At 43.7% G+C, this 12292-nt stretch overlaps 1 protein-coding gene across 5 annotated transcripts in view; it reads left to right on the forward strand.

The window, feature by feature from the left end:
• Window positions 1–12292, forward strand: part of znf536 (zinc finger protein 536) — a 240464-nt gene that overhangs the window by 116831 nt on the left and 111341 nt on the right. For all 5 annotated transcript variants that reach the window (XM_086026490.1, XM_086026489.1, XM_086026486.1 and 2 more), the window contains one exon: window positions 5518–7793. In XM_086026490.1, coding sequence (XP_085882616.1) covers window positions 5519–7793 — 2275 coding nt within the window. In that variant the 5' untranslated portion in view covers window position 5518. The remainder of the gene's footprint in view (window positions 1–5517; window positions 7794–12292) is intronic.

Below are 12292 nucleotides of genomic sequence, written 5' to 3' on the forward strand. Positions count from 1 at the left end.
ATATATATATATATATATATATACGAAATAAAGGAAAACATGTAAAGTGGACATGAAGACAGCAAAAAAGTCATGTTTCTCATTTTCTGACATTTGCTTCCAATTTCTTTCTCGGAATGAATTCCATGTGCAACTTCTTGGAAAAAAGAAAAAAAAGTGACAGCTAAAGACTTCAACACCCTCAACTTGTAGTACTGCTACATGTAACACTACATCGTTCTCTTAGTAATCACACACTATTAGAAGTGATCGGTGAAATAAAAACAGTAAAACGGCACGTCATTGCGTCTGTGGGCCCGAAAGGTATACAACACTCTTTTATTTTTTTATTTTTTATTTAATCGTCTGCGTGTCAGCTGGTGCAGCACCTGCGTGTGACGTGGTTCCGCTAAGTTCGTTACACGCACACAAACATACGCACGCACGTAGCAGCGATGCTTATCAAGAAGGAAAGCTTTGAGCTGGCGGCCGTCTTGGGAAGAGGATTTGGCCGGCGAGGAACAATGAACTGTGGGAATCCGTTTGTCCCGCATTGATCTTCCTCCCGTGGGTGCCCCCCCCCCCCCCCCCCCCCCCGCCCCACTCCACTCACCACAACAACATTCCGCCTTCTGCACACGCGCACACACAGGTTTATCTGTTCTCCTGGTGGTGTGTATGTGAGAAGAGATGATCTGAGAGTGGACGTACCTGTTGACAAGCGCTCTCTGGCCGTCTTTTTTTATCTTAGTTTTATCTTTGGAGGACTACTGTAAATGGACCAAAATAACAGCTTTGAAGCAAAATGGCAGACTTCTTGTGTCATACCGGGCATGGCTTCTGGAGACATTTTGTTAGTGTGGGCCTTCGCATGATATACATGCCCACCAAAATTTATGTTGCTAAGTGAAATTGGATTCGGGGGCTGAATTTTCAAAAATGTCATGAACATAATACTATTACTATTACTATTAATATTGCTATTATAACTATTACTATAGTTTTCTGTTTAATGGCAAGTCATTCAACTTTACTGCCCTGGTCCAGTAACACTCATGGATGAAAACGCAAACGTTTTACAATTTAGAGTTGACCATCTGTCTAGTATACGTGATTAAAAGTTAGTAGAAATCATATTAAATTTGAAGAAGTTTGTCTTTCAAAGACCCTTAGAAATGACCAAAATGACCCTAAAAACCAAAATGGCAGACTTATTGTCTCTTTTCAGGCAGATTCGTGAGACTCTTTTCGTGGGTCTACTTTGAATAGATGTGTAACCAATGGCATGTTGCTAAGTAGTTGTGTGCATTTCTCTGCAAAAGACAATTGTATACATACAGTATATCAACACACGGGGTACCGTACGATTCAATACATACTCAAGTAGAACGATTCAATTTGGTTCGATTCGCTTGTATGACGATTTTAGTCAATATGGGGTGGCTGTAGCTTTAGTTATGTTTATTAATATGGAACAAATAAATAAAAGCTCGCCAAACCCAAACTATTCAAGTTAATGAAATTCAAAGAAACAACAAATCATGAACATAAAACTGATTCGTACCGATTTAGACCTGATGTGCATCTCAAAAGAGAGGATTCAATATGTATCTCGACACATGGGATTTGATACGATTCAAGGATGTAACAATTTTAAAATGAAATGGTTTGATTCGGTTTGTTAAATCAAAAGCAATTTTCCGATTCAAATTGGTTTTCATTACACTATTAAGTTAAACTGGTTTTGGGGACTACATTTACAAAATACTTGCAATTGACAAAATATCGCTACAATGGCCGCTACAAACCAAAATGGCAGACTTTGTGTCGCTTTCCAGGCTATGTTATATTATGTTATGATAGACATATGTCTACCAAATTTCATGTTCCTAAGTCAAACTCGCATTGGGGGCTGACTTTGAAAAATTGTCAGGGTTACTCCAGATGCATTTGTTGACCTTCAGTATTGGTAGTTTGGTAATAAAGGCCATATGTAATGTGGCTGGAATCCATGTTTTGTGAACTTTTCTTGTTGTATGGCATCAAACAATACATACAATAATCATGTGCACAGTACAAACATGATGGCAATATGCACATTGCGAATGAAAATTGATTAGTTCTGCAGCAGCAGCATCAGAGGAACGTGCATTAGGCTTTAACGATCTATCGCTTTGTGATCAGTCGATGGCCTCACTTTGATGCACGACACAAAAATTCAAAGAAAAACAAAAAAAATAGAAGCCACTAATAGCTTTTCCATCGACTCAAAAACGCTCCAAAGTTTGACGCCAACAGAGAAGCTTTATATTCCGAAACTGTTTATTTCCGTATGAATTTATAATGAACCTTTCTAATAGCTATCCCCACTATTGCCTTTGCTTCAATAATTGATATGGTTACAATTAGAGTGAAGCACATATAAATCCCTCATGCATTTGTGATGCCTGCTAATATTGATAAGACCGAATTGAACTGTGAGACACTCACACACACACACACGCACACACACACATACCAAGTGTGAGTGTATCCCACCACCTGTCTGCACCTGAAGATGATGACTGTGTGCGTGTTTGTGTTTTTCTATTGTTGCTGTTGTTTTTAATGAGCGTTCCACGACGGGACAAAGTGCGTTCCGGTGTCCTCTTGTCAGGCCTGTTGCAGCATTCAAGTCACTAAACATGTGCCGTCGTGTCTTTTAGAGGACATCCACATATTGAATTGTGGTGTGAATGTGTGTTTGTGTGCGTGTGTGGGTGTGCGTGCGTGTGCGTGGGTGTGTGTGTGTGTGTGATATGAGCAAAGGAGGAGAGGGGTGTGTGTGGGGTGGGGGGGATGTCACATAAGAAATGTCCTTTTTAATCAGGAGGAAAAATATAAAATGAGTCAGGAGCAAGACGCGCATATGAATGCAGCTCATTTGCATACGCTCGTCAGCCAGGATGCGTTGGTTAAAAACACACACACACACACACACACGTATACACAAAGTGGATTCGTCAGTTCATTTCACATGATTCCATTGTCTATGTGCCTTTGTTGTATGTTGAAGATAAAGGCGGGCATCAAATTGGAGAAAAGGGCACGGCTGCTATCTCCTCAAATGAGCAACAGCTCATCAGGCGACTTTAAATCACAGATTTTGATTCCAAAAGGCGGCGTTTTTGTGGTGTGTGTGTGAGTGTGTCATTCAAATCACTTCTCCTTCCATGTGAGCACGCACGCCGAATGATGGAGGCTGCCTGTCACATACACACACACACAGACTAAAAAGTTTATACCCCATGCTCTCTAACAATAATAATAATAATAATAATGGAAGTAATAATATTCTCTCAGTAAATAGACTTGGGTGATCTGTCAAATTGTTTCCGCCGCACTTTTAACCGGATCTGTCAGCGCCCAGTGAGGAACAAAAGATTTTTTTTGCCTGGCTTTCTCTTTTGTCATTTTTTGAATGTTGTCTGTCGAAAGAGTCATTTGGACATTTTGCGTCTGCATGTCAGTTTTTCTTAAATTTTATTTCAAGGTCATTTAAATGAATATTTTCATTTGTGTTTATGAAGTACGCAACAGATCAGCATGCATTACATTTTGCTTATAACAATATATTTTACAGTTAATTTTATTTTGCATTTATACATTATGTGGGAAGCAAATGGCATTGATTTGGTGGCATGGCCTGTATACTATTTATTGCAAGAAGTACATAGTAGTGTTGCCATTATACCGCTTTCGCTTTCCCCCCAAAAATGTTGAAACTGAATTCATTGGCAATCAGGGAAGACGTAACTTGACACAGGAGCATTTGTTAGTGCAGTTAGCTGACATGTTGGCGCTGCAGGATCAAGCGGGGAGAATTCGGAGGGCAGTGGCATTCCTCAAAAAGAACAGAGCGGGATTCATGTTTGTGTCCTGGAAGGGCGAGCAACAACGCTCTGCTCTTCTGTCCGAGCAGCTCCCACTGACTCACCAACACAATTTGGCCTCCTCCTCCTCCTCCTCCTGGCCACCGTCTTTTGTTTTTTGTTTTTTTTGTTTTTTTGATGATTGCGCCACTGTTACCAGGCAGCGCCGCTAATCAGCTTAATGAGACATTATACAATATTTTGTCGAGCAAAGCAAAAAGTGTGCTTATTGTTGGGCGGCTTTGACCCTGCCAGCAGCCGGGGGAAGCGCGTGCTCGCCGACGTGTTTATACCTCTCCATCTGGACAACAGATGGATGTGCATTTAAGGCTTTTATTTTTATTGCGCCAACAAATATTCTTACTTGTGATTATTAGTCCCCCCCTTTTTCGTCCTTCTAGAACATCCGCATTTCTCAACCGATCCAAACTAGATATTCAGCTCTTTCAGGACATCCTGGAATATATTTCTAAATTAAACTAAGAGATATTTTACATATTTACCTCCTCCTTCCACATTTATCAAGTGATTCAAACATATTCAGCATTTAAGTTCACTGTTCACACTCTCAAATTTCTACTTTTCCCAAAATTCCAGATTTTCCATGGGAAAGTTTTTTTTTTTTACAATTTTCCCCAATGCAGACATTTTACATTATGACCTCCACGACTCTTCCACATTTATCATCCGATTCAAAGCATAACAACTTCAAACTGCTTTTTTGTATTCCACAATTTTCCATCACATCTTTCACAAATAAATGCAGACATGTTACATATGTACCTCCTCCTTCCTCAACTGTCAACTAATTGAAAATCTTCCAAGTCCGACATTCATTTCAATAATTCAACATTTCAATAATAGAAAGGATTTCAATTCAGCATCACTTTCTCAGCATTCTGAAATTATATTGTGTAGTTTCTTTTTATTCTCTTCCCTGAATAACACAGAAAGAAAAATAGATATAGTGAGGCACACTGTTGTTGTCGGTTTAAAGCGCTATTTACTGCCAGCGTCCTAATTGTGGTCTCACAATGGCATCGCCGCGTTCCATTAGGGCGCGTAATTGGCGCAATTCCGATAGGATGGGCACAAGTAGCCTAATTAAGCGCCGCTAGCTCAGTGTCGACAAGACTAATTATTAGGTCCAAAATGGTGGCGCTCTCTTTTTTTGGTGAAACGCAGCATTTCTGCAATCCCTTGACGTGTTTCACCAATGAAGTTGGACACTTTATTAGGTACTCGCGCTCAATACAATTCAATACAAGATCAGCAATACAATTTAAGCATCTAATTTTGCCCTTGAGATTGTAAGAAACCAGTTGCGGTCACCTAAACTTGAAACGTCAAAAATGAATACCCAGAGGAGGAGAAGCATGTGACTTATCCTAATAAATAATCAAATGAGGCAATGAAAATTGGAAAAAACAGACTTTGACAGATGCCCTGCATAAGCACAATAGACGAAAGGACACCAAACATCATGAACCATCAAAAAAATGAAAATAGTGCATTCTTCTTGAGTATGTTATTTTGAGTCAATACCTGAGTCAAAAAGGCAAATGATTCTAGATAATATTATATATTCTCAAGTAATGTAACTCGTTTTTTGTTGTTGTTTTTCCAGGATGGAGGACTCTAGTTTGTGCCTTGGTATGTCATCAGCGGTGCCCGACACCGAAGCCCACCTGAGCAATGCTGTGCTCAATGGCCGCTACCCAATCAGCCAGAAGCTCCACCAGCTCACCGCCCAGCTGGGACATGCCTTCCCTGACCTGCACCGCCCGCAGCAGATCCCAGAGGAGAAAGCGGCGGCGCCCCTGGATGAGAAGAGCCACCATGCCGCCCTGGCCAGCCAGCCCATCAGCAGCCAGATGGCGCTGCTGGCCAACCAGCTCAACCGCGACATCGATGCCGGTGCGCTGAGCGGCTTGAATGGACGCGTTGACCTACAGCAGTTCCTCAACGGCCAGAACCTGGGCATCATGTCTCAGATGAACGACATCGAGGATGACGCCCGCAAGAACAGGAAGTACCCGTGCCCGCTCTGCGGCAAGCGCTTCCGCTTCAACAGTATCCTGTCATTGCACATGCGCACCCACACGGGTGAGAAGCCCTTCAAATGTCCCTACTGCGACCACCGGGCGGCTCAGAAGGGTAACCTGAAGATCCACCTTCGCACCCACAAACTGGGCAATCTAGGCAAAGGCCGCGGCCGAGTCCGTGAGGAGAACCGGCTGCTTCACGAGCTGGAAGAGCGAGCCATTCTGAGGGACAAGCAGATGCGAGGCAGTGGCGCCCTCCTGCAAGCAGCCGCACGTGAGCCCCACGTCAGCCTCAACAGCAGCACCAATGCCCTCCATCAGCAGCTGGGCTCAGCCTGTGGCCTGCCGCCTCCCCCGGGCCTCACCACTCCAGAAACGGCTTCCCAGCCGTCTTCCTCGCCCAAGCCAACCGGGGCCCAGGACGAGCAGTCCCTTAACCCGGCTGCGGGGTTCCGCTGCACCTTCTGCAAAGGCAAGTTCAAGAAGCGTGAGGAGCTGGACCGCCACATCCGCATCCTTCACAAGCCGTACAAATGTACGCTGTGCGAGTTTGCCGCCGCCCACGAGGAGGAGTTGATCAGCCACGTGGAGAAAGCCCACATAACTGCAGAGAACACACAGGGTCAGGGTCCCGGCGCAGCAGGTGGCATGCAGATGGCCACTGAGTTCCGCTGCGACGTGTGCGGCCAGGTGTTCAGCCAGGCCTGGTTTCTCAAGGGCCATATGCGGAAGCACAAGGACTCCTTTGAGCACTGCTGCCAAATATGTGGCCGCCGCTTCAAGGAACCCTGGTTCCTTAAGAACCACATGAAGGTCCATCTCAACAAGCTGGCCATCAAGAACAAACCGCCACAGCCCAGCGAGCAGGACATGGCATCCATCAACAGCATGAGCAGCCTGGCCCAGGAAGCCCATGCCAACCTGTACTCCCGTTACATCTCCTGCCTTCAGGGAGGCTTTCTTTCTCCGGACAAGCAAGGTCTGAGCGAGCAACACCAGATGTTGGCAAAGGCCGGGATCGCCATGAAGGAGAAGGAAATGCTCGGGAAGCTCCTGGGCCCGATGGCAGCAGGAATTGGCCACGGCCTGGGGGAGAACGAGAAGCGCTCCCTCCTGGGCTGCCTCAACCTCGTCCCGCCACTCAAGTCTAGCTGCATGGAGCGTCTGCAGGCTGCTGCCAAGGTGGCGGAGATGGATTCCCTCAACAGCTACCAAGCGTGGCAAATCATGGCTCGTGGCATTGCCATGGACCGTGCTTTCATGCCCAAGGAGCAGCAGCAGCAGCACCATGCCACCCCTGGGCAGGAGGATGACATGTCAGGGGCCGGTGCTGTGGCATCCTTCTCCAAGGAAAAGCAAGACTTTTCCCTCATGGCTTCCACAGATGGCTCCAAGAAGCAGCTCTCAGAGGCCTTGCATGGCTCCAAGGCCGTGAGCGCCGCCATGATGTCCATGAAGGATGACGCAAGGGGCTTTGACTTGATGTCGCACCACATTGGAGCCGAGACTCCTGGCAGTCTGTCAGGCTTGGGAAGCCCCAACATGGACTATGGTCTCTCAAATCTGAAGGACAAGCCTTCAGAGTGCCCGGACTGTGGCCGGGTTTTCAGAACCTATCACCAGATGGTCGTCCACTCCCGCGTCCATGGCAAGGACCGGCGAGGCATGGAGGAAGCGCTCCAGCAGCAAGGCGTGGATGAACGCCGCGGTTCAGCCAGCGATCCCGAGTCCCAGTCCATCAGCCGATCTACAACCCCCGGGTCCTCCAATGTGACTGAGGAGAGCGGAGCCGGAGGTGGACACTCGCAGACGGGAAGTGTTCAGGATGACAGCCCGCATCCCTCATCACCTTCTTCAGGTAAGACGCTAAGATTTTCAGGGAGGATCCAGGTTCTATGCCGTGAGGTGAACTTTAAGAGGCGTTCGCTTTAAACTGTTTGAATTTTCTGGTGACCACAGAAAATTCCTCGCTATGAATAAACATGTAAATGTATGTACGAGTGATAGTCTTTGAAAATGACGCCGGTATGGTTTCATGACTGCTTCGCTTCCATAACAACAATGGAAGATCGCAGTCACATGACTTTCAGAATGAATGAATGAATAAATGAAGACAGTGGAATTTATTTATTTTTTTCTAAGTGGCATTGCCAACTAGTGGCCTGATGCACATATTACAGCATTCACATTGTTTTTTGAGAATCTGTATGAATGAGGATAATTCTGATTTCTATAATCAGCCCAAACATTAATGCGTTTCACATGGTTGTTGTTGTGTAGAGGTAAAACACAGATTAGGCAGCGGCATGGCTCAGTGGTAGAATGGTCGTCTCCCATCACAGAGGTAGGGGGTTTGATCCCTGGCCATTATGACTATGTTGAAGTGTCCTTGAGCAAGATACTGAAGTCCCAGTTTCTCCAGATGCTGCTTCATCAGTAGGTATATGAGGTAACAGTGTGAAGTTCTTTGAGTACCAAACATAGAAAAGCGCTATATAAGTGACAGCCCATTATAGCACAGATTGTCCTATATCCATTTGTGTTGGCTGGTAATCTAAACCGTGCATCCTGCATGGCAGTTAAGAATTCTACCACTCTACCACAATGCTGTCTAGTTAGAAACTAGGGTTAGAGTACAAATGTAACTAAACCAAAGTGTTCTAACACAGTTAGCATAACTGTTCGTGATAGTGTTACCATTACCATTAGGTTTAAGATTACCTTTATGGTAACCATTACTATTAGAGTTATATACGAGCATAGGCTAAAATCTTATCCTTCATTTATTGTCTTATGTGGTTTCCTAATTGCTTCAATGTGAGCACATTCTGTCTCAAACAACGATCAAAAACAACAAAAAGGCCAGTCAAAGCGGCACATTCTTTTCGTAGCCCAAACACTTAACACAGTGTAATGTGACGGCATCCGTCTAAGTACACGTTTATCGGGATTAAGCGTGGTTTGACGCTGGCGATTACACGACTTTTTAAAGGTAACTTTGGCGAGCTCCTCGGGGCAGCCAAGGAAACGCGAGTGCGGTAATTAGGTCATGACTGTGCGATAATCAGTCAGTTTAAGCTAAACAAGACACTAATTAAAGATATACATATAAAGCAGGTCAAAAAAACGTTGAAGTTAATTTGCCAAAGCCGGCATGTGCTTTTAAGTCTTTGGAGAGAAATATAAATATAAATATAAATGAGAGCGTCTTAGCTTAAGGCTGTAAGCAACTTAATTCCACCAGTGGAGATGAAATTGTTTATTTATTCACAGAGGCATGAAGTCCTTATCACACGCGTGTAGTGTGATGGGTTTGTACACGGGATGGGCGATGTTTATTTTAATCTAAGAAATAATAACACACACACACACACACCCTTACCCCACCCCGCACCCCAATTAGGAATTAATGAAAATGAGCACGAGATAAAAAGCTATTTTCTTTATAGAGACTATTAAACACAACATTTTCTCAACAGGCTGGGGGTGTCGCCGACATAATTAGCTGCTGAATTTTAATGTGCTTGCTTTGACTCCTTTTCTCGTGTTGTCTTAGCGTCCGTTGCTAAAAAATAAATAAAAGCACTCAGCATAAAGGGAGCTTAAATCCGGCCCCTCTGTGCCATATTTGAATGTTGGATTAAAACACACAAGCATAAATACATTGTCATAACTGGATCAAAGAATTTCTTCGATGATGACGTCACATGCAAAAATGTGCTAATGTGGCTAACTTTTTAGCTGTGAATGAACTAACAAAATAAATGAAAAAAATGGATTAGTTATTTAGCTACTGACTTGATTGTGCTAGCCTGAGCTAAGAAATAGCCCTTTAAAAGTTTATGTGCATTCATGTCTCAAGAATGGCGTCATTTATGTTACTATGCTAATGTTGATAAGCTAGCTGCTAATAAGGCAACAAACAGTTACAAAGACTGTGATTGAATAGCATCATCGTATCCAGTTTGTGACCGGATTGTTGTGCTAGCGTGAGCTAAATTTTGCCCTTTGCAGGTTTGTCATTTTTGTTGACTTGTCACAGCTCATGGTCTTCATGAAAAACTTATACATGTTGCTAACTTTCAGGGCTCCAGGATATTTTTGATACTGTCTATATCCCTTTTGTGTTAGTTTACTTTCTAGCTGCAAACAAACATGAAAAAAATGATTGGTTGCACTAAGCTTCCTTAGTGCACACCATGTCTCCAGTTGGAGCGCCTGCACTGCGCTCTGGCACTCCTTTTTTGGGGCACTCTGGATAACCGACTGGCATTTTTGAACAACGGTTGGAGATAAGCAGTGCAGGTCGGAGCATAATTCTGAACACAGCCTAGGTAGTTTTACTAACACAAATTAAGATTAGAGTCTAATGTATTGAGGGTATATGAAACGTGCTGATGCTCGAGCTACTGTTAACGAGCTAACAAACACAAATACAGAAGTCTCCAATTGGTTAGCATCAAGCTTTGTCTTATCCAATGTTCTTGATGCTTCAGCTAATGTTGAAATCTTTTTTTTTTTTTTTTTCAAAATAAAACATGCCATTGTTGCAAACTATCTAGCTGCTATAAAGCGCTAGCAAGCACATTAACAAAGACTCTGATTGGTTAACGACAAGGATCGTCATGCCTAGCTTCATACGCTGGCTGTGCTAATTAGGGTGCTCACTAATAATATCCAAAATATGTGTTAAGTGTTCCAAAATAAACAAAACAAGAATCCATACCTGATGAGCATCGTAAGCCATTTTTTCCTATTTCATCATCATTCCTATTTAATAATTCGAAAGAAAAGAAAAGAAAACATGCAGTTTGGAGCTGAGCGACTCTCGATTTAGAAACGTACGTGAGAAGAAAACATGTACAAAAGTGTTGCTCCTCCTGCGTGTGTGTGCGTGCGTGTATGCTTACCCCTCAAACTCGCACTAATGGTTGAAAAGCTGAATTACAGTAATCAACAATAACATGTCGAGTGTGAACGAAGGTCAAATCATTTAAAAAGAAGGATGAACAACCTACAACACGCCTTTCATTCTATAAAAGTTTTTGTTTTAGAAGATTTAAAATCCTTTCAAAGTATTTTTTCTTTTTTTTTTTATGAAGATGGGGCAAAACGAGCCCCCCAAAAAGTTCAATCTATATGTCAGTCATTTTCGGCAGGTACGTTACACATCTTGTTAAACACTCAAGGCCGCAAAGTCTCCTTTACAGGCGTCTCCGCAAAGCCCCTCCCACCTCCCGTAGGTTCCGCTGTGCGTGTGTCGCCTGCATTTCCAATAGCGGTGGCGGCGGCGCGGCAAACATGGCGGCGGGGATTAGCCGCGCATCCCGCGGTCTTTAGCGTGGCTCAAACAAACAAGACGAGCGCTCTCTTGCTCGCTCGCTCGCTGGCAAATTGAAATGTGACTCAGCGCCCGAGGTTGTGAAGGCGTCGGAATATTCAGCGTTACACACTCGCGTGCACACACTAAGTGTCGGTGTGTAATTAATACGTCATTAAGAGGCCGGTGGAGTGGATTGAGAGTACGTCAGGACTATGCATCACGAGTGCGCGCGCACACACGCGCGTACACACTTCAGCAGCTCAGAGCACTCAAAGAAAACAAAACACACATCATGCCAATCTACTTGAATGAATAAAATTACATGTAAAATGCAAAATGTGCCTTTTTAATATTTGAGTAATAGATAGAATTGGTAGATTATTTATGTATTTACGAATTGTACAGATTTCATACCTACCAATGAATGATGTGTGTGTGTGGCTGTTCCTAAAAAAAAACAAAATGAACCCAGATCAATGCAAGTTGGAGGTGAAGCTTGACATTCGGCCACAGTAAATTAGGTTCCGTAAAAAGCGTTTATGCATGCATGTGTGTACAGTCTTTCCACAAGAATCAAAACTGCAATAAGGCTTTGATGCTATTAATGCTATTTACCTCATATAATGTTTTGTTTTAATGCAAGGATAAGAAAGTAGACCTTTTTGCCTGCTCTCGCCGATGATGTATTATCACGTTGCTGTGAGACAAAGTAGGCGGGATAACTGCCTGTTACCTCGCTTAAGGGGGAATAGTTTTCGCTTAAAGGGTTAATGTGTCTGATTGTGTGTGCAAAGCGCACGCATGTGTGGGTGTGTGTGCGTGTGTGTGTGCTCAGATGACTAAATGAGTTTTTTCTTTGTGACTTGCTGCTGTGAAGTTGTCGAGTGTCAGCAGAGTGCATTCAGTCAGTCAGTTTATGTGTTTGAATGTGTGTGTGGGGGTGTGTGCGTGTGCGTGCGTGTGTGTGAGGTCAGGACGCTGCTTGTGTCTCTACTGGCTCATAATAAAGTTGTATTGAATTGTGTTAATTGTCA

Source organism: Filicampus tigris, chromosome 3 (genome assembly GCF_054856515.1).
Source record: "Filicampus tigris isolate MCC_2025a chromosome 3, RoL_Ftig_1.0, whole genome shotgun sequence".
Taxonomy (NCBI): Eukaryota; Metazoa; Chordata; class Actinopteri; order Syngnathiformes; family Syngnathidae; genus Filicampus; species Filicampus tigris.